This window comes from Rhinolophus ferrumequinum, chromosome 9, assembly GCF_004115265.2.
Source record: "Rhinolophus ferrumequinum isolate MPI-CBG mRhiFer1 chromosome 9, mRhiFer1_v1.p, whole genome shotgun sequence".
Classification (NCBI taxonomy): Eukaryota; Metazoa; Chordata; class Mammalia; order Chiroptera; family Rhinolophidae; genus Rhinolophus; species Rhinolophus ferrumequinum.
Window position 1 is genome coordinate 33,548,494 of NC_046292.1, and position 26,560 is coordinate 33,575,053.

Sequence of the window (26,560 nt, forward strand, 5' to 3'; positions counted from 1 at the left end):
CCCAAAGGGAGGACACTATGGGAGGAGCAAAATGTAGCGCGGGGGAGTAGGAGCACGGTAAGGGGATAGGAAAAGCCAATGAGCGGGGTGGTGCCGGCCAGTCCGGAAGGTCCGAGGCCTCTGCCCTGGTCAGGGGGCAGGGGAGGGGAAACTGTGTTCATATAAGGCGGGTCAGCGGCCGCTGCTTTCCGGGCAGCGTGGGCAGGGACTGCTGACTCCCAATGACTGGGCGCAGCGACATGGAGCCGCCCACCGCTTTCTCCGACTTCCCGGTCCTGCCCTCGGTCGCGCCGTCGGGGCCGCCGCCGTCGCCGCTCGCGGGAGCCGAGCCCGGTCCGGGGCCCGAGGAGGCGCCCGCGGGCCGCGGGGAACCCGAGCCCCTGCCCGCCCCCGCCCCCGCCCTAGGCCGGCGGCGCCGGCGCCCCCTGCACCGCGGGAAGCCTCCCTACTCGTACATCGCGCTCATCGCCATGGCGCTGGCGCACGCCCCCGGACGCCGCCTCACGCTGGCCGCCATCTACCGCTTCATCACCGAGCGCTTCGCCTTCTACCGCGACAGCCCGCGCAAGTGGCAGAACAGCATCCGCCACAACCTCACGCTCAACGACTGCTTCGTGAAGGTGCCCCGCGAGCCGGGCAACCCGGGAAAGGGCAACTACTGGACGCTGGACCCGGCGGCCGCCGACATGTTCGACAACGGCAGCTTCCTGCGGCGCCGCAAGCGCTTCAAGCGCGCGGAGCCGCCCGCGCCCGCCGCGCTGGCCCCGCCCGTGCTCGCCGCGGGCCCGCCGCCCTGCCCCTACGCGGCCTTCGCCTCGGGCCCCGGGCTGCGTGCGCCGCCGCTGCCCGCCCCCCCCGGGCCCGCTCCGCCCGCGCGGATCTTCAGCGTGGACAGCCTGGTGGGCCTGCCGCCCGAGCTGGCGGCGCTGGGCGCCCCGGAGCCGCCCTGCTGTGCCGCGCCCGACGCCGCCTTCCCGCCCTGCGCTGCTGCCGCCTCCCCGCCACTCTACGCGCCAGCCCCCGACGGCGTGGGGCTACTCTCGACGCGCCCCGGTCCCGGCCCGCTCCCCGCCGAGCCGCTGCTGGCCTTGGCGGGGCCGCCAGGCGCGCTCGGCCCGCTCGGCCCGGGAGAGGCCTACCTGAGGCCCCCGGGCTACGCACCGGGGCTGGAGCGCTACCTGTGAGCCCTTCCCCACCGTCAGGGGCCGCCTGGGGGTCCCCTAGCACCCAGGACTGGGCGCTGCCTGGGAGCGCCCCCTCCCTGTGCTGCCCCCACCCCTCGGCTGGGACTCACCTCTCTGCCTCTGGGACTGAGCACACCTGATACCTCTTTCTCTGTCACCCATCCCAGGGGAGACTCCCACCATCTTTCCACTGGACTGAACCCTCCACCCACCTGGATGTGTGAGCTCATTTCTTCTCCCTCCGCTATAAGCCCTCATCTGTGTAAGCCCGGCGCCGTTGTTGATCCCATGTCCCTGAGCTGGATCACCACCGCCCGGGAGCCCCTAGCCCGGGTTTCTGGTGAATTCCAAGCCTTCAGAAGCCAGACTTTAGATCTCAAGCCACCTCCCCAACTGGCTCCTCTCTTCCTCAACCTTCCCTCCTGGTTTTTACATTAGCGGTCAGACTCCTGGGTTCGAGACTCCCTCGATGGCTTCCCTTCATTTCCCCCAAGTGCATCCCCGAACCCACTTGCTGTCTGTCCTCAGTTTCTTACTGGGAAGTTGCCCCGCTTCCGCAGACACACCTGGCTGTGCTGTTCCAAGCCCTGAAGACAGCTCTTCTTGATTTCTGAGACAAGCAGCATCAGGGGCTCCGGACGGAAAGGGGAGTTAGTGGGCTACGAGCCATCTGGGAAACTTAGGACTTGTTACATTATTTTTTAAATTAAAGCTGGTTTGATTAAAAAGAAAGAAGAAATCTCCCCCTCAGCTTGGTGTGCTGGCTGGTGACTTGGAGGAGTGGTCTGGGGGAGATAGTGGCTGAGCTTTGTTCAGGGTCTTGGGTTGTCACATGGCGAGAGCCCCTTTGTGAGCTGTCAGGCAGAGGTTCATGAAGTAGGATTAGGATGGTATTAAACCATAGCTGTATATATACAGTAGTACTTTGGTTTTCGAACGTCTCCGTTGACGAACATTTTGATTTATGAACGCAGTAAACCTGGAAGTAAATGCATTGGTTTTTGAACACGCCTCGGAAGTCAAACATGTCACACAGCTTCTACTGAGTGCAAGATCCTGAGGCCTAGCTGTCGGCTGTTTTCGAGTGTTTCAGAACTCAAATGGTCTTTCGGAACAGATTACGTTCGAAAACCGAGGTACCACTGCAGTAGACCTACTAAATGCCATCACCTGCTACATCCCAGAGGCTGGTAGAGATGAGACGTGGTGTACACATGAGTGTATTTGGCCAGTGTTTGTCTGATGTGTGGGATTACTCTCAGCTTCTCCAGCAAGTACTTATTGAATGTGCCAAGCACTGTGTGACACAATGGGAATAAATACATCACTAAGCAAATGTGCAAGATCCCTGCCTCACGGTGCTTAGGGACCAGTGTGGAAGACACTACCAATCACAGAGAAAGGAGATATGGTAAGTGCTCTAGAGCCTTGTACTCAATGTGGAGTCCATGGACCTTTACCAGCTCCTGAGATGAAATGCATCACCTTGTTAGGAGTGCAGAATCTCAGGCTCCACCTCAGACCCACCGAATTATCAGATTCTGCATATTAACAAAATTTACAGGTGATTACTATGCACAGCATTCTGGAAGAAAGGCACTGGGCCAAAGCTGGGGACTCAGTTTAACAGGCTAAAGCTCCCTACTTAAAGAGTGGCACCAGACTGCAGAACACACATCCCTCTCTGCACTAGAGCTGGGCCCTGCACCATCAGCTATACCCGTCTTACCTCCTTTGCTAAATTGGGAGCTCAGGCAGCAGGGACCTGAGCTGGTTTATGACTGTCCCCAGCACCAAGGACAGGGCAGCACTGAGCAGAGACTCAGAGGTTGTGGTATGAGAAAGGGAGTTGGCCTTTAACCCTGTCCTACTCTCTAGTGCTGACTCAAATGCTAAGCAAAAGGCTTTGCCAAGCTCCTCTGCCCCGGCCTTCTGGTCTAGTAGGGCCCTGATTAGCTGTGGGGAAGGGCGGGGGAGGGGACCAATGTGCCTTGAGTCCAGCGTGAATGTGATTTGCATATTGGACATGCCTGATGCACCTCTCTTAGATACAGGAGTTTAAAGCTCTTGGGTGGTGATGCAGGGTGAGGGTGGAAAGCAGGCAGCTCATGGAGGAGAATGGTGCAGGAAATCTGAGGAGACAGGGAAGGCTGTCTTTGGAGGTAGGGCAGTAGGAACGCAGTCTGGTATGAAATGCCCTGGAGAGATTCCATCCCCAGGTGTGAACCCCTTTGAGCAAGAGTCCGATCTCATTTGCCTGATGCATAGTAGCCCTTCACTTAATATTTGTTGAATTACTGGCGAACTGAATGAATGCCTAGTGTCTATCGTGCCTGCCTTACTGAATAATGACTGGATTGACAATACTTTGGCACATTCTTTATTCTTTTTCATGCTCCTTTTAAAAAAGGATTTTTATTAAAAATATAGCTAATATACAATATTGTATTAGTTTCAGGGGTACACCATAGTTATTCAACATTTGTATACCTAAAGAAGTGATCGCCATAAGTCCAGCAACCATCTGACACTGTACTATGCTATATTATTATTATTGACTATATTCCCCATGCTGTATATTACATTCCCATGACTTACTTGTTTTATACCTGGAAATTTGGACCTCTTATTCCCCTTCACTTTCCCCCCCTTTAATTTTCCAATTATAGTTGACCTTCAGTATTATTTTATTACTTTCAGGTGTGCAGCATAGTGGTTAGACATTTATATGAGGAGTGATCCCCCTGACTAGTCTAGTACCAACCGGGCACTACACGTAATTCCATATCATTGATTGTAGTTCCTATACTTTACATTCCCATGACTATTTTGTAACTACCAATTTACACTTCTTAATCCCTTCACCTTTTTCACCCTGTACCCCAACCCCCTCCCATCTATCACTCCCAACAAATCTAGTACCCATCTGACAAGATACATACTTATTTCAATATTATTGACTATCTTCCTTATGCTATCCCCTACATTCCCATAACTACTTTTTAACAACCAATCTGTATTTCTTGATCCCTTCCCCTGTTTTCACCCACATCCTCAACCGCCCCCCACCATCTGGCAACCATCAAAATCTTTTCTGTATCTATGAGTGCTTTCTGGGTTTTTTGTTTTGTTTACTTTGTTCTTTAGATTCCATATATAAGCAAAATCTCATTGCATCTGTCTTTCTCTGTCTGACACTCCACTCAGCATAGTACCTTGCAGGTCCATCCATGCCACCACAGATGGCAAGAACCCATTCCCTTTCATGGCCAAGCAATATTCCCTTGCACATATGTACCACCTCCTCTTTATCCATTCTTCCATCAACAGACACCCAGGCTGCCTCCACATCCTGGCCACTGTAAACAATGCTGCAATGAACACATGGATGCACACATCCCCTTGAAGAAGCATTTTGGGTTTCTTCAGATAAATACCCAGAAGTGGGATTATTAGGTCCTTTTTTTCCTCTTATTATAGCCGTTATTTCAAAGTCTATTTTGTCTGGTATAAGTATTGCTACCCCAGATTTTTTTGTTTTTTTCATTTTTATTTTCATGAAATAAATTTTTCCATCACTTTACTTTCTGTCTCTGTGTGTTTTTCAATCTGAAGTGAGTCTTTTGTAGGCAGCATATATAAGGGTTTTGTTTTCTTATCCATTCAGCCTATGTCTTTTGATTGGAACATTTAATCCGTTTACATTACAATTATTAATAGATATGCAGCTATTGCCATTTTATTCTTCATAATTTTGATTTTTTTCCATCTTAAAGAAGACCCTCTAATAGTCCTGTAATACTGGTTTGGTGGTAATGAACTCCTTAGCTTTTTCTTGTCTGGGAAGCTCTTTATCTGTCCTTCAATTTTAAATGATAGCCTTGCTGGGTAGAGTAGTCTTGGTTGTAGATCCTTGCTTTTCATCACTTTGAATATTTTATGCCAATCCCTTCTGGCCTGCAAAGTTTCTGTTGAGAAATCAGCTGACAATCTTATGAGGGCTCCCTTATGAGTTACTAGTTGCCTTTTTCTTGCTGCTTTTAGGATTCTTTCTTTGTCTTTAAACTTTGCCATTCTAATTATGATGTGTCTTGGTGTGGACCTGTGTGGGTTCATCTTGTTTGTGACTCTCTGTGCTTCCTAGGCTTGTGTGTCTATTTCCTTTGCCAGGTTAGGAAAGTTTTCAGTCATTATTTCTTCAAATAGGTTCTCAGTCCTTTGCTTTTTCTTTTCTCCTTTTGGTACCCCTATGATGCGAAAGTTGTTACACTTGATATTGTCCCAGAGATCTCTTAGACCATCCTCATTTTTTTTTGGATTCTTTTTTCTTTTTGCTGTTCTGATTGGGTGTTTTCTGCTACTTTGTCTTGCAAATCACTGATTCGATCCTCTGCTTTATCTAGTCTGCTGGTGATTCCTTCTAGTGCATTCTTATTTCAGTTATTATATTCTTCACTTTTTGATTGGTTCTTTTTATGGTTTCTATGTCCTTCTTTATGCTTGCTATCTCTCTGTTGAGGTTCTCACTAAGTTTCTTAAGCATCCTTATAACCACTGTTTTGAACTCTGTATCTGTTAGGTTGCTTGACTCCATTTCGCTTAGTTCTTTTTCTGGAGTTTTCTCCTGTTCTTTCATCTGGGAGGTATTTCTTTGTTTCCTCATTTTGGTTGCCTCTCTGTGTATGTTTCTATGTATTAGGTATATCTGCTATGTCTCCCCGTCTTGGCCAGGTGACCGTATGTAGTAGGTGCCCTGTGGGGCCCTGACACAGTCTCCTGCTCTGGGTGTTCCAGGAGTGTCCCTTGTGGGTTGTGTGTGCCCTCCTGTTACAGTTGAGCCTTGATTACTATTGGCACATGAGTGGGTGGGATTGCTCTTCAGGCTGACTGGCCATGGGGTTTGGCCACATCCACAGCTTATGGGCTGCTGTGAAGGGGGCTTACTGCAGTGAGTGGGATTCTTCCCAGTAGGGTCTGGTGCTTGTTGGGACTGCCCTTTGTGTCTGCTACTTGTGGGGCTAATTGGGCAGTGCCCTGTGGTGGTCTGAAGCCAACCTCCAAATATGCTGGTTCTGGGGCCTCTTGGGAGGGGCTCTGGTGCAGGTCCAGTCTGGTGACTGGCCAGGGACTACGTGATAGGAACTACAAAGAGATCCAAGGTTGTTTGCCGCCTGTGCTAAAGTTGGAGGCATGTGGGAGAGGACTCGCAGTGAACTGAGGATGGCTGCCACCAGTATTGGGCCTAGGGCAGCTCTACAAAAAGCCAGGACATCCCAAGGCCTGCTGCCACCTGCCAGCTCCCTTAAGGTTTAGCCACTGATAAAGCCTCGTGTGGTATGTGAGTTTCAGGGAATCAGTGGAGTGGGAAGACTTGTGGTCACCAGGTTAATGTAGACTCTGGTTTGTTTCCAGTGCTGAGCCTGGAGCCACTCAGCAAATGCCTCAGAGCACACCAGAGGCCAGTAGCCACCCACCTGCGGCCTGTGGACTCTGATAGTTTTCCAAGAAAGAGTGCAATGTATGCAGGGCTGGCTGCTCATGGAGAAAGTGCCTCTGGCGTTGGGGTGTTGGGTGGGGTGGGGTCCCAGCGGAGCTCTCCAGGCCAATCAGATTCAGATTTGGCCATTAGGGGAGGGCTCAACACAGGAAAGATGGTGCCTTCCTGCCTGCTGCACAAGAGAAGGACCCCACACAGGGAAAATGCAAACTGTCCTTCAGCACTCGCATTGAATCCACACACTTCCGTCTGCCCCTTGTATGTCTCTGATGACCCCAAGTCACCGTTCCTCCACTGGAGCCCAGGGTGAGTGCCTGGGAATGAGAGTCTGTTCGTGGACCCTTTAAGAGGACATCTGGGTTTCCCACAGCTTTTCATTCCACTTAGATGGTCGGAATCCCCACTGTTTTTCACAGCCAAATGTTGTGGGGGCTCCTCTTCCTGGCACCAGTACTCCTGGCTGGGTGCCTGGGGTGGAGCTGGAGTCCCTGGCTCCTCCGGGAGAACCTACGTGGCCAAGATATTCTTTCTGATTCTCGATTGCCACATGAAGGTTTGGGGCCAGCCTGTTTTGCATCTCCATCCCTCCTACCAGTCTTGACACGACTTCTTTATATCTTTCGTTATAAAACTTCTGTTTAGCCAGGCTTCAGATGATTCTCCAGGTTGATTGTTCTATAATTTAGTTGTAATTTTAGTGTGTTCACAAGGAAACATTCACAGTGTTTATCGACTCTGCCATCTTGGATCTCTCTACTTTGGTACATTCTTATCCATTCTCACTTGCAATCCTAGTTGTCACCTGTAAAGGAGGTGGAGGTGGAAGCTATTTCCCCATTTGTTGATGAGAAAATGACCTCTCCCTGGGGCCCAGCAGGTAGCAAAGATCTAGCCCCATCCTTTAAGGAGTAGAGCTCTGCAAAGATCAAACACAAACATTTTTCTGTTCTACATGATGTTACAGCCTTTCCTCCTGCCTCAGAGCACCTGTTGATAAAGCCCTCTCAAATCCAAGAAATTTCCAGGGAAGGAGAGGACACTTCTCACTCTGCTGAAGCCAGGAAGTGTTTCTTGAGCTCTGAATTTTATTCTTCCCACCACCCTGCAGGTCTCTGTCCCTGGGATCTTGGTACAATGTGGTCAGGGTGGGAAGTATCTGCATGGAAATACTAGAAAGGTCACTGCTGAACTGGAAAATCACAAAGATTTTATTTTGAAATGTCTCTTTAATTTTACTTCATTCAACAGCATTGAGGGCTCACTGTGTGCCAGGTCTTGTGCTGGACTCTCAGGCCCATACAGATACAAAGTGCAACTGTTAATGCCCTCAAATATCACTGTCTGGAAACCTATATGTCATAGGGTGCCCGAAGAATGGTGACACTTGGGTAGATGTTGAAAACACTAAACAGAGCCCTACTCCAACTCTGTCTTACAAAGCACTAAGCACTTTTTATCTGGAAGCAAGATTTCAATAATAATCCCATCCCCTCCTCTTTGTGTGTGTGTGTGGGGGGGGGGGGAGAAAATAATTGAAACGGAATCTTCAGAAATATTTGCCCAAATACTTGCCCTTTCGTTCTTGTAGAAACCTAGAAGTCATCTTTACTCTGAAGACACATTGTTAACACTTAATTTTTGTTTTTATTTAATTGAAACAAACATATAATCTAACAAGTCAAATAGCGATGAAAGGCTTTTAATGGTGTCTTGTCCCATTCTCAGGACTCTGAGTTGTTCTTAGAAGCATCTACTTTCAATTCATATCTGTCTCTTTTGGAATATACTTCTATATTTCCATGCTTATACTCCTCTCTTGAAACAGTAATGACTAACTTCCTATTATGGTGGATGATCATTTACCTCTAAAATCTCCATCTCTTCCTATGCCCGCCCAAATGACCAACTTTTGGTTAAGTTAGTTTTTAGCATTTACGTATTATCGCTATATAAATATTATTCTCTGATAAGCTAGTAGTATTTCATGACTACAACTCCTTTCTTTTGGGGGGGGGCTGGTGGAAGTTTTAATTTTCCCCACTGTTTAATGCCTTATTTTTTTTTTTTTTTTCATTTGCTTGCCTTCCTTTGTACTGATGGTTAAATCTTCCTGTATCTTCCAATAGCAGTGTGGTACAATTTTCACTTATTTCAAACTTATCAGGAAATTTATCGTTACTTTTAGTGGTTGTGTTTTCCTTTCCTGGGAACACCTTTCCCCTAGCCCTCTGTCCTCCAGCCCCACTCTGGGCTAATTGCTCTTCATGTCTGCTGCACAGATGTGGACCTGTAATTTCCCTTCACTGTTTTCTTTGGAATTTCTTGAAATTCCCTCCATCTCTATACTACGTTGGATTCTCTGTTTCTTGGATTCCATATCTTCCTTTTTCTTGGTTTATTTCTTTGTTTCAGTCAAGTTCAATTTTGGGGAGAATTTTGCACATCTGAAATTAAAATAATTATTTCAGCATGAGAAGCTAAGTGTGCACTTTGGCAATGAAATGGTTGAGTTAAAGCTGTATTTTTGTAGCCTTTTATTTGAGTCGGGGGAGGACTGAGGAAGAGGAGAATAGGAGGTTGTTTTCTGGGTTCAGTGTGCACTAACTCCCAGGAAGCTAAGCTCAGTGTTATGGAAATGATAGGTGCATGTTTTGGCAGGAGGATAAAGGCAGGGGACGAGTTCTTTATAGGAGTCAGTGAGCTGAGGGAGCTGCTTCCTAACTTAGGGGGACCTGGAGCACAGGAAGGATGGCTTTGGGCCCAGGATGGTGCTGAGCTGGTTAGAGGGCCTGCTGAAAAGTGGCCAGTATTACCCTGGCACATGGAACATAGGAAAGTGACATCCTTGGCAGGGACCCGGGAAGCACAACAACAGAGAGGCTCCTTCAGGCACTTCTGAGGGCTGTGGGCTTCACCTGGGAAGGGAAAAGGAAAAATGAGCCACTTGGAAAACCCTCCACTACATTGACTGTGTTGGTTTTAAGCCTCTGTGAAGTACTTCTTTGGCAGATCCTAGAAATGTGAGGTTGCGAGGAGGGTTTTGCAAGATATAGGAAGCTCAAGTAGTCTCCTTTTAAAGGAAAAAATTCTGTGGACCTCTAGTATTGACTTCATTTTTTTTTAAATTAAAATGTCATTTAGTATGGGCAGGTATAAATTCCTTAGATTTGTATCTTTTGCAACTATAAAACAGGTTTTAAAAAATAAATTAAATTCAAACAGCTACAAAACAAAAATTCAAATTCATAACATTAATCAAATATAAAAAAGGACACTGTTTTACTGAAACTAAATCACTTGTACCTTGAATGACTGCTTCATCTCAGGTCTTTTGGGTTTGGTATGCCTTGAGCTATGTGATGATTAAATTCATCCACCATTGTTTTTCTTTTGAATGAACTGCCAGCATTCCTTCGTATAGCAGGCCATGCCACGAACTGACCCAAATACAGCAGTTACTTATAAAGTCCACATTGTTTTTTGCCTTATCTCAAGATTAAAGTAGCCCTACTTGATAACAAATGCAAATGAAGACACTAAATATCTGGTTTGTGATATTTATGATATCAGGAGGTCATCTAAGTGATCCAGAATAATGTTTATATAAATGTGTTATAACATTATTATTGCAATGAAATCTACATTCAAAAAATGTTCACAAATTCCTATATGCATAAGAATATGTTCTTGGATCACATTTTGAAGTAAGCACTTGAAAATTTTAAAAAGCTTATCTAACTAACTCTTAAGTTGGAGGAAAATTGAAATTATAGACTATTTGTAAATTAAGAAAAGTGAGAACAATACATGTTAAGATCCATAGGATGCAGTCAGAATTGGGCTCAGACAAAATTTCATAGTCCCAAATATGCCATTAGAGGGGACCTGGAGTGGGGTGGAGAGACCAATTAAAAGGCTACTGCAGTATCCAGGCAGGAAAGGATGGTGGCTTGCCGGAGGTAGTGGTGGCAATAGAGAGGTAGTGGTGGCAATAGAGAAAAGCAGATATTCAAAGGTAGAGAAACAATCAGCCCTTGGCTAAAAATCCTCCTGTTCTACAGAGATTACAAATTTTTCCGTTTAATCATAGCCTCATGTCACTGACCCTGAGAGCTTGGGGGTGGTCATTTGGCGGGTAGACACCCTGGTCTGGTTTGACTGATTTAAGGAGTAACTAATCTTAATAGATCTATTAGTACAGAGCAAACAGAAAACACTGTCAGAGACCATTCCTCCATCGACCCCACCAGAGAGCACCTCGGCCAGCTGGTTATACCTGCGAATTTTGTTAAACCATCAAGGAACTTATTTTTCTAGTTATATAAATTGTTCCCAAACACAGTAAAATGGAAGTCATCCCAATTCTGTCTATTTAATTATGTTATCAAGACCTGATAAAGGAGGGTTAAGCATACAAAATCTAGCCATTCTCACATATAGAACATGCTGAATTCTTTAATGAAATATCAGCAAACTGAATCCAGTGGTGTATTACAGAAGTGCATGATCAAATACAGTTTATTCCTGGAACACAATGTGGCATTATTAGAATTATTAGATCCGTTTTATAGATGATGAAATTGGGGCTCACAAAGGCTAAATGACTTACCCAGGTCAAGATACAAAACGACTAATTCAGAACTCAATCCAAGTGGGCCTGACTCTAAAATCATTCTCTTTCTCTGAGGAAGAGGCCAGTGGAGGTGAAAACTTGGGTGGAGAGCTCCAGGTACCAATAAAATTCCTCAATTCTTTCCAACATTCCCCCACCCACCACACCCACAGTTCGGATCTGGAAAGGTACTTTTTCTAAGCCAAGTGACAGGTTTTGGTGTCCTTTTTCTTTCAGTTTTCCACTTCCTCCCTGTTCCATGCTTCCTCCTCTCTTGGTCCCCTTTCTATGTACTCATTGCTCCCTGCCTCTTTGCTCATCAATTCTGTGGAGACAAAAGCGCCACCTATTGGCCACCTGAGTGCACCTGATTTGAGCAGGAAATCAGTGGAATGAAGCTAGGATCCACTTGGATGCTATTTTGGGCTGGGGTGGCTTCTCCTGGCTGAGAGGCACTTGTTCCAATGTGGAACCCAATTATTTGGTGTGGGAGCGGAAAACTGGCTGCTGTTCCCACCTCCCCTGGGAATCCTCCCAGATCTTTTGTCCTCCCCTATTCTTCTTGGCAGCTATTGGTAGCTGCCCCACTGTAAACGGGGTGGAATGGGAGTGGGGTGGGCAGAGAATTTATCTACTACGTAAGAGGGAAATAGAGGAAAGTGTGCTGGGCTGGGGTCATGAAACCTCAGGTCTAGTTCTCAGTCAAACATTTAAGCAAGGCCTTTCCTTTGTCTGTCCTTCACAGCAATTCACAACTCTCTCTAAGCTCCTTGATTACGTGCCCCTCCCCAGCTGACGACTCAGAGATGCATCCGACACTTACCCTGCTCAGGCAGTCAAATATTAGTGGGCGAGAGTAGTGTGCGGAGTGGCGACAAGATGACGGAACTGTTAGGTTACCTTGGCCACTCACCAATTCCGGCCTCCGCCGAGCTCAGCCTCAGCCGCCTCTAAAACAAGGAGAATGTGCCCTGGCCTCTCTGCCTGTGTGGGATGGCCTTCGTAACTGCTAAAACCACTGTGAGAAGGGGTCAGTATATTCTACCTTACCCCGCTGGCAGGTGTGCCAGGACAGGGCCTGTGTCTTCTCTGTCCACTGTCTCCCTCACTGGGGAGCCTGGCTGGGCTGGGCACATCAGGCTTTGGCCTAAGCTTCTCCTTGTATGGAGGCTGGACGTGGGGTTTAGGGGGTGAAGAAGAATTAGAGACAAGAGGCCTGGACTCTGCTTGAGGGAGACACAGGCCCCCCAATGGGCATCAGCTTCTCTCTCTGAGTTGTGGAGAGGCTAGGGGCTTTGTGGGCTTCACGAGGAAGACTTCTTGAAGAAGGTGAGCTCTGGTTTAGGTTTTGAAGGAAGGGAGCAGAGAGCCTGCTGCTCCAGTTCCTATGAAACCCCCTTTCCTCCATCCTAATCCCTGTCCAGCTTGGCAGACTGAAAAAGTCTTTTTTCTAAAGCAATTTTGGTGGGACCAAAAGAGGAGCCAAAGAAAGAAGAATAACAGAAGGTAGAAAATCTGGGGTCCTAGCTGGCAGACTCACCTACTTCCTGCCTGAAAGGCAGCAAACCAAGGCTCACAGGCACCCACGAGGTCGGGCTTTCATGGCCCTGCCTTCAACACGACAGCTGCTGGCCCTATTTTCGGGTTGGAGCCCATAGACTGTGTTCAGCATATAGTAATGGCTTTTATTTTATGTTCTGCACACTCAAACTCATTTATTCAAATGATTTCATTGTTTCTTTTAAAGTATGTATTTAATTGTTGACTAGGTAATATAGTCACTTAGTTGTAAAAGTATAAGAAAGTACTCAGTGAAAAGTTTCTTTTCCATTATTGTTCCTCATTTGTCTCAACAGATAATCAGTTAGTTTTTATTCACCCTCCTAGATATTTTTCTTGTATATACAAACCCAAACACATATACATTATCTTCTCTTTTAAACACACACAAATTGGAAGCATAATGTTTACACTGTTATATATCTTGGATTTTTTTTCCCCCACTTAACAATAGATCTTGGAGTTCTTTCCAGATCAATATGCAAAGAACTTCTTTATTTTATTTTACATAGCATACTGTTCCCTTATAGAGATGTGCCATTATTTGAAGAACCAGCCCCCTACTGATGGACGTTTACATTGTTTCCAATCTTCTGACATTCCCAAACCAGCTGCAGTGAGTGAGACCTTGTACATATATCACGTGTGCAGGTACATCTGCAGGAAAAAATTCCTAAAGTGTATTTCCACGCAGCCTTTGTCAGGACACCAAGCTCCCTGTGTGTTCACACTAACATTTTTGGCAGCTGTCCTCTTTTATTTCTCAAAGGGACCTTTGCTGACCGTGGTCTGAATTTCACTTTCTCAAACCTCACTACCCTCCCTCCGCAGTGGCCTTTCCATCAGAGTCTCTCACTAGCTCTTTTGGCCTCTGGGTCTGGCAAGCCCGGGCACTTGCCACCTCCATCCTGGGTGGGGTCTGTGCCCTTGTCATCAACCAAGGTGACGGCTCCTTTTGCCTTCTACTCCACAGCTCTGGGCGTCAGTGGCAGCTGAGGTCTGAAAGAGCTCCCTCTTCTGATCTCAACTGCCTGGCCTCTTGCCAAGCGCTGCCATCTCCTCTTCCCTGCCTGCCCCATCCAGGGCCCCAACTATGACTCCCTTCTGCTGATCAGAGAATCATGTTCTAAGATCCACTCCTTTCTGGCCTTGGATTTCCCATGTTATTGCCTCTAATTCCCCAAACCTGAGTGGCCCTTGCTTTGTGGGAGGAAATGGATCAGGGGACAACAAGCAGAGCCCCCTGTTAGCGGCATGCATGTCACTAAGAGGGAGGCAAACCTCATGGCTGCAAACAAGGCCCTCAGCAGCCTGAGAACCTTTGGGTTGACCCAGACCTGTGAGGTCAGCTGACCTAGGCCAGGATGAGCAGGTGCCTAGGCAGGGCAAGGCTGTGCAGAAACATGATTATTATTATTGCGGTGAATGGCAAGTGACCCATTTGGAATTGTAGGTTGGGCACAGTAGTTAAGAGCCCTGATTCTGAAGCCAGATTGTCCAGACAGATGATCTACTTCTCACATGACAGATGAGGAACCTGAGGATCTGGGGGGTGTGGGGGGCAGAGGCATGTCTGAGGTTATATAGGAAGGAAGAGGCAGAACCGGAAGTCAATCCTGAGCCTCTCAATTCAGGCTCCACCGCTCCTCTCCAGGTATATGAACAAATCAGGGGAGGGGCATTCTCCTGGCAGGTTGGAGCAGGCACCCTCAAAAATGTCAAGGTTGGAGAGGAGACTGAGGAACTCACCGAGGCATGCTAACCCATATTGGTTTTAAGTAGAGTACTAGGTCTCACAAGTCCCTGCGAGGTGGCAAGCTAGGAAATTTCCTTGGTCTCTGTCTCCAACCCAGCTGTCTGTACTTTACAAATGAGGAAACTGAGGCTTAAAGAGGTTACTTGTCGGAGATTAATGGTGGGAGCATAATTTGAACCCATAAGATCTATACTCTTTCTGCTGCACCTGGATGCCTCTAAGATTCCTACCCAGCGATTACCTAGCTTCTAATCACATATTTCCTGTGATGGAGTCTCACTACCATCAAGTAGACTATTGCAGCTCTGAGAGGCAGCCCTGTTGGGATGCTTTCCTTCAACAGAGTCACAGAAATGGAGTCTCGTTACAACTTTCAGGCTCCCTTTTGCCTTGTTCTCTCTGCTCCAGGTCAACCCTGTACAGATTTGGAGATGGTGGACATGTCAACACTGAGCCCTTTATTCTCCAGGCTAACAACCCCAGACCATTCCTTTGTGTCTATAGGATATCTTCCCATCCCGGCCTGTACTAATTAGGGTTAAGCTCAAGTGTGAGTAACAGACTCCGCATACCTCTCAAAGAAAATTCCATAACAGTGGCTTAACCAAGTTTGAAGTTTATTTCCCTTTCACATAAAAGTCTATGCAGGCAGTTCAGGGTGGTATGCCACCTCAGTGGTCTCAGGGACCCAGGATCCTTCTCTCTTGTGGCTCTGCTGTTTGTGAAATTCAACTCAAACTAACAGAAATTCAATTCAACCTAACTTAAGCAAAAGGGGGAATATCTTTAGAATGTCTGGAAAGTCTAAGAGTTCTAGTTTCAGCAAACCTGGGGGATTCAACACTGATATTAAGCTCTGTCTCTCTTGAGGCTGTTTCCCTCTTTGGTTGGGCTCTGATGTCAAACAGCACTCTCCACATGGCAGGAAGGATGGCTTCTGGGAGCTAAGCCTGTGTGCTTATCTTCTGATCCAAAAGTAGAAGCACCCCTTCCAGAATCCATATATCCGGGTCCCAGAGGCCATACATCAAATCTTGTAGGAGTGATTGGCTCAGTTTAGGTTACTTACTGCTGCCTCGACCAATCACTGGGCCTCGGACTTGGAATGCTATGTTCAATCCAGCCAGCTTACCTGTCTGCTCCTGGAGGTACGTGTGAGAGGGGCAGAGATTGGACATTCTCATCAGGATGACACTGAATACGGGAGGTCTTACCCAACAGAGAGGTGGGACACCCCAAAATTGTAAACATGTTCAGCTCACCATACAAAGGAGATTGAGTTTTATCTTATAAGCAATGGGAGCTCCTGTGAGATTTTGGCAGGGTTTGACTGGTACAATTGGTACAAACACTTTATTTTTAAACACTTTATTATTTTTAATTATAATTGAAATACAGTATTATATTAGTTTCCGGTATACAACATAGCGATTCAACATTTATATACCTTACAAAGTGATCACCACAATAAGTCTAGTAACCATATAAAGTTATTACAAATGTTATCAACTCGATTTCCTATGCTGTACATTACATCCCCATGACTTATTTTACAACTGGAAGTTTGTTACTATCATTTTAAAAGAAGGAAACTGAGGCAGAGAGCACAAGAGAGAAATTCAATGATTGCTGGGGTCAGGGACCATAGACAAACTCTCTCTGACAGGGGGACATATTTTTCTCCCTTCAGGGATGAGGACTGATAGGGGAGAAACGTTTAATGTCTGTCCTCAGAGAACACATATTTCTATTGATGATGTAAGCTAGCTTTCTGGGGAATCTCAGACAAGAGGAAGAGATATGTCACACCATTCATTCATTCATTCATTCATTCATTCATTCATTCATGTGACCACATGAATGAATTATTGAGTACCTGCTATGTTTTGGGTTTTGTGCTTGGCAGAAGGTAGAATGATTAATAATGATGATAAGGATGAGAATGATGAGAAACATTTATTGAGCTCTTTCAAAGTTTCAGGTACTAGGCTAAGTGCTTTATACACATTATCTCATTTAATCCTCATAACCACTCAGTAACATAGGTACAATTCTTTCCCCCATTTTGTAGAGGAAAGATGAGGATGAAGACCTCTGAAGGAGCTCACAGTTGACAGAGGATGACAGATTTGAAAACAAATCATGACAACAGAGGGAGTTGTCTTTGGAAGCAGAGGGAGGAGCCCCTCACAGCCTGGCCAGTGTACAGTGTTGTTGGGGGAAGCAGCTCATAAAGCTTGACATTTAAAATGGACAGAGGATTAGTAGGAGTAGGCCAGGCAGGAGTGAGCCTAGTGCAAAAGTGAAGAGGTGAGAAAGAGCAAATCAGGTGTGAGTGGAGTACAGGGGTTAGAGGTAAGGCTGGACATGCATGCAGGGGCCAGGCTGCCTGGTAGTCTGTGCAGACAAACACTAGAAGCATCTCTGAGAAGGCTTCAAACTGCAGGGCAGGTATCACTGAGGCCGCATGCAAATTACATGCAAATAACCCTCCAAGCATCTCCCTTAACTTTATCATTGCAAGAACAAGATGGCTTCATCAGGCTGATCTAGCATCTCAGCAGTAACTTCTGAGTGTGTATTAGCAGCAGAGGTTTCTCAGCCCATCCCTCCCTTCCCATGACAGAGGGGAGGGTGCCATTTCCCTGAATTGAGGCTGTTCCCAGCCTCCAGTTGACTTGCCTATTAAGACGTTCAGCCAACCCCTGAAATTTGGAGCCCTTCAAAGTAGCTTGCTCTGGCCTGGATTGGGAGAAGGAACAGTCTGACCTCCTGGTGAAACTTCTCCCTTACTTGCTGCTCCTATCTTAGAGCAGTGAAACCCCCCCCCCACAAGTTCCCTCCTGCATTTCCCCTCTCCTATATCAAAACTCCCCTAACCAGTCCTCACCCCTTAAAATGAGCCCTCCCCTACATTACTTGCTCCCCATCTAGGTGACATAGAGAGGACTTGTTTGGGAAACGGAAGAGTAGGGATCTAGTCCCACCTCTGCTACCAATTTTCTGTATGGCCTTGGGCAAGTCAGCCTCCTCTCTGGGTCTCAAGTTCCCCATATGGAAAACAAACTTTGAAATGTCCCATTTTGGGATAAACGACTTCAGTCTTACTTTATTGAGGGTGTGTGGGGGGCAACACACTCAGAATGCAATGCAAAGGGTGGGTGGAGTGGATGAATTGTCTCTTTGGGGAAGGGCAAGGCAGGAAGAAGGTCGGCTCTGCAGTGCAGGCTGCGAGCACTGGAGTTGACGGTTCAGGCTTTAGGTTCTGAGATGCTCAGAGCAGGAATAGGGGAATATGGGTTGGGCTCTTGAGAAGGCTTCTTTCTGGAGGAGGGACTTGCGCAGGGTTTTGAAGCATGGGTACCGGTTGGGAAAAGAAGCAAGCATGCGCAAAGAGTGGTCCGGAGGTTAAGAGGCTCCGGATGACTTTGCCAAAGGGGTCGGGTGGGGAAGGGAAACTCTGGTCCCAGAAGTGGTGGTTCAGTTCCTGACTCTGCGTGGATGTGCGGCTCCTCCAGAGGGCGCTGTTCCCCAGGAATCCGTCACTAGCGTCAGCGCCGCAAAGCTAGGACTCTTCGCCGGTCCCTTGCTCTGCTTCTGTGGGGCTTACTCGGCTCGGCGTCTCTCCGGAGGGCTCGAGCAGCCCGCAGTGTTTCCCCGCCCAGGCAAGCCTTACGGATTACCCTGCCTGGAGCTCCGAAAGGCTAAAAGCCACGGCGTGTGTGTGTGTGTGTGTGTGTGTGTGTGTGTGTGTGTGTGGTGTTTTTTTGCCTAGGGTGCTGGGTTCCGACGGATCTTCCCCCTCCTGCCCTGCTCTAATTCAAGGCTCCGGAAGGCCGTCGGGTTCCCGAGGTTTGCTGCTCCAGTAGGCGGCGTGTAATCGGTCGCAAGGAAGCCGCTGCGACAGTCCGCTGTCTGCAGCGCCGTCCCCGTACGCTCTCCCCGTCGCCCTCCCGCCTCTCTCGGCATTGTCCCAGACCCCTACCCAGGCTCGCACCCTCACACCTTCTTCTTCCTTTGCCGGGGTTTCGCTGCGGGCTGGGAGCGGGTTTGCAGTTCCTCGAGCAGGTCGAGTCTCTTCAGGCCCTGGGGTAAAGGCGGGTCCTTCGGGGCATTCCCCGGCACAGATCGTGCATTCGGGCGGGAAAGACTCAGGACTTGCGCCGGTCGCGCAGGGAAATACTCAGGCATCCAGATCTACTGTCTCCCATATGGGCAGACCCACAGCACACACACGGACAATGAAACAGACCCTCAGACCGGGAAATCCAGGACGCACTTAGACATCAGGGGCACTTAGACCTGAGGCTCCCTCTCCAACGCACTTGGAAGCGTCCCCTACTCCCCTGCCCCCTGCACGTCCCCCAAGAGCGTGGAGCCTGTTCTACCGCGGTCGCTGCGAAGCCTGCCCCAGATCCGGTGTTTTGGGAGCTGCGCTGTTTTCACCGTCTCCTGAGCCCTCAACCCTCTTCCCACGAAGGAGAGTCGACAGGCCCCGCAGCTCGCCGTGGTCTCAACCACCGCCACGCAGTGCTCTTGCCGTAGGGTGCGAGTCCCCCACCACATAGTCCCAGGATAGGTGGGGCTGGGAGGGGTCCGTGGCCAGGTGTAATGTAAGGAGACACTCCTCCGAGAAGTGGAGGGTACGCAGCTATGGGAGTTGCTGTAGAGGTGCCTGACTCATGAGGGTGGGCAGGTGGACTGGCGGTGAAGACGCACACGATGGAGCCCCTGCCAGTGCTGTTTGCAGAGGGCCCGTCCTTTCTCTGAACTTTGATGCGGAGTCCTGCTCCAGGAAGCCCGATTCAGGTCCTACGATTTGGACTCTCCTGCCTCCCAGCCGGGAGGAAGGCGCCGATTGCTCTGTAGCAGGCGAACATCTGGGGTTGGGCATTGTGGCGGCTGCTGCAAACAACCAGCTGGCTCCAGAGTTGCAGCCCCGTAAATGGGAGGGAAGAGGCGGTAGCTGCGCAGGTCTCACCGCTTTCCCTGAGGCGGGCCAGGTTTGTGAAAAAAAAAAAAGAGAGAAGTGTGCAGGCCTGGTGTACCCCTGCCCAGCTCAGGCCTCGCCGGGCGGCACCGAGGGGCGGACCTCCGCGCTAGCGGAACTCCAACCCTAGGAAGGCCGCGTGCGATCGGTCCGCTCAGCCTCCGCTCTAGCTAGCTCAGTGCCGCTCTTCACCCGGTTCACGACTGACTTAATTATATTCTCGTAATCATCTGAGAGCTCTCATTTCCAACCGAGAACAGCACGCTTACTGGGACTACAAGAAGGGAAGGGAGGAACAATACTGGGAGGGACGCCACTGATAGCAACGCATCTCAATAAACACGCAACAGCTCCCCGGTTACCCGAACGTACTGGAGTAGAAAACTCCTCAAGAGACATCCCCCTCCCGCTCAAGGGAGGTTGCCAAATAGTGAGGCTGACTAAGGAAGAGGCTGGGCAAGACCAGTGAGTGACACTGTAACCAACATCAACTGAGCCTGTTGCCTCCTGCTTCTTTGGAGGCTGTAGGCATGCGTGCTAGACCCAAGCTTCTGGGAAAGCGCCGAGGTTTTCACAGAAGGGAGTTGACAGACTCACGCAGGGTCGCAGAGGCGAGAAAGGCTGGAGCCACGGAGAAAAGCGGAAACTAAACGAATTCCGACTCTCCCTTCTCTCAGCGCTCAGTTAATTTACTCCTGGCATTGTTCAAAACAAACTGGCCCAGAACCTTGGGAGGGATAAGAGGCTCCCAGAAACACCTCTCCTAGGGCAAGAGCGGAGCTGGGTCAGGGGCTAAGCAGTCATTTGGATAAGCAGATCAGGTCTGGGCTGGGAGTCCCCACACCTGGATCCAACCCAACCCGGGCCCTTCAAAACCCTGGCAAGTCAGATGCTTTCCTGGGTCTAGATTTCCACTTCTGTAAAAGTGTGTGTTTGAAGGGTCTGGATGATTCCTTAAGATCACATCCCACCCCCATCTTGCAGAACAGGGGCTGGGTGGGGTCGGGGTGTCTGTATCCCCTTTCACCAACCTGCGTCTCAGCAGCAACACAGTTGGAGCTGAGCCAGGCAGAGACAGGGGCTGACGGCTGCAACTGCTCTGTAGAGCTCTGCTTGGAGCATTAGAACCAGGATATCTGGGCAGCAATGCTTCAGCCAGTCTTACCATGAAGCTGGGGAGGGGCCTGGAGCCTGGGGAACCAGGAGAGCTCTGGCAAGGAAGGAGGCTACTTATTCATATTTGACATTTTATAAATGAAGACATTGTGAAGGCGAGATGGAATAGGATTGTGCGAGACCTGTTTTTCTCTCCGTTTACTTAAGACACTAGCAGAGCTAAGCTGGATTGGAGTCGGTATATGGTAGACTGTGGGGTGTCTGTGAAGTGACAGAGATCTTCATACAGTAACAAGCAAGCTTGGGGTATGTGTAGAGTTGCCAGATAAAATTAATCTGCTAAATCTAGCAACCCTAGGTATGTGAGTTTATCTGGACTCATTAAGAGGAAACTTCTCTCCAAAGCCTTTTTTTTTTTTCTGGAGAGCTCTATCACCTAGGAAATTTCAATTCCATGGCAACTAGTCCCTGCCCAATTTCTTGTCCGTGGCTTAAAGACTGGACCTCTTCCCTTTTTCCCAGGGACAGTGTTTATGCAGGCCGAGCACACTAGTTGGATTCTCTTGGTCTGGGACGGTAGGGCAGAGGACTTGCTCTCACAGGATATGAGCAACCAGACCTGCCTTCCACCTTCCAATGGCTGGGGAGGATGGAAAACTTTATCATGAGGATTCCCTGACAAGGGTTGCACCTGGCCCTGCTCTGTCTTGGACAAGCCTAGGAAAAGCCCTTCCCCACTCTGGGCCCTTGTTGCCCCACCTGTGGAATGGGAGTTAGATTTACATTAGATTATTCCATAGATTAGCGGCTGCTGTTGGATGAAAGGGAGAATTCATTCACCCTCACATAAACTCTTGCTGAGATACAGCTTGCAGGGGCTGCAAATTCCCTCCCACTCTGCTCTCAATGCTTATTTACAGGGGACCTAATTCAGCACAATGGCTGGAGATGGCTGTGGTAAACCAGTGGGGGACTGGACCAGGGCTTGAGATCAGGCGGGAGACTACACCATCCATAACCCCCTTCTCTCTTGCCAAGAGTCTGTAAAATGCTCCAATACCCTCTTCAAAAGTAGCCCAGAGTGATTTAGTTACTTACTTTTGCATATTAGTCATGACAAAAGTGTTTTTAATCTCATCTTTACAGAGTTAGAAACAGAAGCACAAAGGGTTAAGAAACTTATCCAAGGTGACAGAGCTGGTAAGTAGTGAAGCCAGGATTGGGATTCCCAGCAGCCTGACTCCAGGGTCCCAAATCTTTACTACTATGCAGAGCAGGAAACTGAGGCTGGGAAGGGGAAGTAACCTGTTGACTGTCATACAGCCTTGTGACCGTGGAGCGCAGCTGGGTCTCAGGCCTCACGTGCCCGAGCTTTGACCACTGCGCGGCGCTGTCGGGGCAGCAACCCGTCCATCTGCTCAGTTCTCGACCGCGTCCAGTGCCCATCTTCCCTTTCCCCTCCCTAGAGGTTGAGATGGGCCCAGTCTGTGCTGGTGTTACTCGTTGCTGGGTTCCTGGAGGGAGACCAGGAGGAGAAAGAGGCCTAATGGGATGGAAGGAACCTAGCTGGCGAGAAAAAAGGCACAGGACCAACCTTGTGTGCACAGGATCCTGAGATGAAGGCTAAACTGGCCCCGGCTGTGGTCAGGGTTCATTGAGGGAGGTCTCCGTGGGGGTCCTGCTGCCTGTCTGTAGAGCCTACAAGTCCCGCCAGAAAGTTGGGAGGCAGACCTTCAGCGCGACTAGGAGTGGGGGAGAGGGGAAAACTGAGCGAGGGATTCCCAGACCCACGAAAAGACTTCCAAGCAAATGCAAGGTTTCCACAGAAAACGGCAACAAAGATTCACCGAGGGCGAGAAAGACAGAGTCACAGAACTGGAGACAAATGGATACCAAGACAGAAAAAGGTTGGAGTACAGGCAAATTCAGAGCGATGGCCAGGTCCACGCTCCCGGAATGCGAGTGCCGCAGAGAAGCTTCGGGAAGGGAGCGACGGGTAGGCGGCGCACTCCCCGGGTCTCCCTGCGCACACTGCCGCGTCCAGAGTTCTGCAGCGCGACAAGGGGACTGGTGGTTGGGTCTCGGCCTCGGAGGGAGGAGCGGGATGCAGTCGGAATCTCTCACCTCTCCGAGGCCCAGGGAGAGCTCGAAGTTTGCTCCTCGCGATCACTCAAGTGCGTCTCCCTTGGGCCGGAAGCCGCTCCGGCTCCGGCGGGCCCTGCTCCCACGGTGTTGGTCCGGACGCTGCCTGGGGGAGAGATGAAGGGTGGGGGCTGTCGATCCTTCTCTCGGCTCTGGCTAGCGCCCGCGTGAACCTTAACATCCAGGTGCTGAGCGCACTGAAGGCAGCGGCTCCAGGGAACAGAGGGTTTGCGGAGTCTGCGGGGAAGAGGAGGACCCGCCTCCGGCCACCCGAGCCGAGCTCCCGCCGCGGCAGCTGTTTGTTCCCGCCGGGCCCCTCCGCGGAGGCACTCAGTCAGTCCCCTCCCGCCCGCCCCACCCCGCTCAGAGAGCTCCGCCCCGGGCTCGCGTTCTTCCGCCTTAGGCAGCAGCTAGGCGGGAGGGACAAATCCCCTGACCCCCCCCAACCCGCCCGCCCGCCACCTCAGGGGGGACCCGGGGCCGAGAACGGTCAGGGTGAGGGGAAGGCCTCAGCTCCTTCCGCCCGCGCCCCGGGTGAAGGGCCCGATTCGGGCTCCCGGGGCGGCGGAAAAAGCCGCTAGTTGGGTGCTCACCGAGAGGTGAGAGCGGCCGATTTGGGCCACGAGGGGGCGCTTAGGAGCTGGGGACACCCCTCCCTGCCCGCCTCAGTCCCCCGCCCCCTCCCCGCCCGCGCGCAAAACACTCGCCCCAGAGGCAGCGCAGCGGAGCCCGAGCCGCGGCCGGAGCTGAGCCGGAGAACGGCGGTGGCGGCGGCGGCACCATGACCCTGGGCAGCTGCTGCTGCGAGATCATGTCCTCCGAGAGCTCCCCGGCCGCGCTGTCCGAGGCCGACGCAGACATAGACGTGGTGGGCGGCGGCGGCGGCGGCGGCAGTGGTGGCGGGGAGCTCCCTGCCCGCTCCGGGCCCCGCGCCCCCCGGGACGTGCTCCCGCACGGCCCCGAGCCTCCCTCGGAGGAAGCCGAAGGAGACGCAGCTGAGGACGAAGAGTCTGGCGGCTGCTCGGACGGAGAGCCCCGCGCTTTAGCGCCCCGGGGGGCGGCGGCCGCAGCAGGAAGCCCCGGGCCAGGCGCGGCGGGGGCCCGAGGCTCAGCGGGGCCCGGGCCCGGACCGCCGTCGGGGGGCGCGGCGACGAGGAGCCCACTGGTGAAGCCGCCCTATTCGTACATCGCGCTCATCACCATGGCCATCCTGCAGAGCCCCAAGAAGCGGCTGACGCTGAGCGAGATCTGCGAGTTCATCAGCGGCCGCTTCCCCTACTACCGGGAGAAGTTCCCCGCCTGGCAGAACAGCATCCGCCACAATCTCTCGCTCAACGACTGCTTCGTCAAAATCCCCCGCGAGCCGGGCAACCCAGGCAAGGGCAACTACTGGACGCTGGACCCGGAGTCGGCCGACATGTTCGACAACGGCAGCTTCCTGCGGCGCCGCAAGCGCTTCAAGCGGCAGCCGCTACCGCCGCCGCATCCACACACGCACCCTCACCCGGAGCTGCTGTTGCGTGGCGGGGCTGCGGCGGCAGGGGACCCCGGAGCCTTCCTGCCGGGCTTCGCCGCTTACGGCGCCTACGGCTATGGCTATGGGTTGGCGCTCCCTGCCTACGGTGCCCCCCCGCCAGGCCCGGCCCCGCATCCACATCCGCACCCGCACGCCTTTGCTTTCGCCGCCGCAGCCGCGGCCGCCCCTTGCCAGCTGTCGGTCCCCCCAGGTCGTGCCGCTGCGCCTCCACCCGGACCTCCGACAGCCGCGGTGTTCGCAGGCGCAGCTTCTGCACCGGCCCCTGCGCCTGCCCCGGGCACAGGGTCGGGCCCGGGTCCGGGTCCCGCAGGCCTGCCCGCCTTCCTGGGCGCGGAGCTGGGCTGCGCCAAAGCCTTCTATCCCGCGTCACTGAGCCCTCCCGCAGCCGGCACCGCGGCTGGTCTGTCCACCGCACTCCTGCGCCAGGGCCTCAAGACGGACGCGGGCGGTGGTGCGGGCTCCGGGGGTGCCGGAGGCGCCGGGGCCGGTCAGAGGCCTTCTTTCTCTATAGACCACATCATGGGCCACGGTGGCGGCGGGGCAGCACCCCCGGGCGGAGGTGAGGGCTCGCCGGGATCGCCATTCGCGGCGGCGACGGGCCCTGGGGGTCAAGCCCAGGTCTTGGCCATGCTGACTGCCCCGGCCCTGGCTCCAGTGGCCGGCCACATCCGCCTCTCGCACCCCGGGGACGCGCTCCTGTCCTCAGGGTCCCCGTTTACCGGCAAAGTCGCGGGTCTCAGTGGCTGCCACTTCTGAACTGCCTCGTGCTCAGGGCCACTTAGGCCCGCACTCCTCAGTGTCTCCCGGGAACTGCGGTCCCAGCGGAACTCAGGGAGTCTATTTATGAAGAGTCTCCAGACCTTGGGCCGGCGCGCGTGACTTGGCACTTCAAGCTCCACGCTCAGAATCTGATAGTTGGGACGAAGCGGGCTCCATCTCTCAGGGAGAGGCCCGGGTCTACGCGACGAGGTCGCAAGCCATGATCCCATTCCAGTCTGAGCAGTAAAGGGGGGAGGGGGGAGTCTTCGCTTTTTCCCAGACTCTGCACCTCTGGTAGCCCCGGAAGAATGCTTTCCCGGAGAGATGCCTGTCCCGGCCCTGAGGATCCCGCCAGAAACACCAACTGCGCCAAGAGGTCTTCCTCTCTGCCTCTCCCTCCTTCCCCGACTTTGAGGCCCTGCTTGTCCAATATTATAATTTAAAGACACCTATTATTCGCTTCGTGCTTAAAAGAAAATTTCAACTTTTTTCCCCCCGCTGTTTTCCAAGAAAGTTCGTTCTCTCTGAAGCCTAAAGCTGTATCTACACAGGCGAAGCTGAACGGAGAGGTGAAGCCAGGGGTCTGCACAATCCCTGCGGCAACCCTGAATCTCACTCCACTAAGGAGCATCCTCTTTATGTTGGGGTGCTTTTGAAGGAACTTTTCCCCTTCCCGTGGCCGGCTGGGTCCAGCCAACCAGGGCCAGCAGCCCTCTCAGCGTTCTGCTCTGTCCCAGGCCCTGGGATATTTATTGTAGCTAAAGGCAATGAGGTTGGGGTGGGAGAGGAGGGTCTGGGTCAGGGACTGGAGAGGTGGGGGTGGGGTGGGCAGGGCACATCCTGTGGCAGGGGGTCCTGTAATTATGTGTAAATATCTGTATAGCGGGCTGCTATCTGCGTTCTCTGTCCACTGGGTGTGCATTGATTTAGACTTCTCCACTACAGGGAGACTCTGTGAAATCGTCTGATGGTTTGTGTGGAAGAAAAGAAAAATCTGTCTCCCCCGACTCCCTATTGGTGTCAATTGAATAAATGTATGTGAACTCCAGCCGTCACCAGCTCTGTCTGCTTGCCTGCACTCCTCTTTTTCCCAGTCAGGGCTCTCACAGAAGATCCCCTGCTTTGGGGCAGAGGTGGACTGAGAAGGGCCCTGAGCAGCCCAGGCAGGCAGAGGAGGTTTGGGGCTTGTCGGGTACAGGGTACACTATGGCCTTGGCCTTCGCTGTTAATGGGCCTGGACTCTGGGAGGCCTGTGACCCCTCTAGCACTTTCATTTTCGCTCTGCTCCAGGAAGGTTTCTGCCTGGGGTTCCGCAGAGAGGTTTTGTTTTACCTGCGCCTGGGGAGTCTCATCTCCTTCAAGTTCAGACTTCAGCATGGCCTGGGCAGATCTTAGTGTCCAGTGATC

The 26,560-nt window shown here is 51.2% G+C and overlaps 2 protein-coding genes across 2 annotated transcripts; both read left to right on the forward strand.

The window, feature by feature from the left end:
• Positions 1-221: 221 nt before the first annotated feature.
• FOXE3 (forkhead box E3) lies at positions 222-1,959 on the forward strand. The gene has a single exon (XM_033115318.1). The coding sequence runs from the start codon at positions 222-224 to the stop codon at positions 1,182-1,184; it is 963 nt and encodes a 320-aa protein (XP_032971209.1). The 3' UTR covers positions 1,185-1,959.
• Positions 1,960-23,331: 21,372 nt separating this feature from the next.
• Positions 23,332-26,195, forward strand: FOXD2 (forkhead box D2). Its single transcript, XM_033113306.1, has one exon. The coding sequence runs from the start codon at positions 23,639-23,641 to the stop codon at positions 25,148-25,150; it is 1,512 nt and encodes a 503-aa protein (XP_032969197.1). The 5' UTR covers positions 23,332-23,638; the 3' UTR covers positions 25,151-26,195.
• Positions 26,196-26,560: the final 365 nt, after the last annotated feature.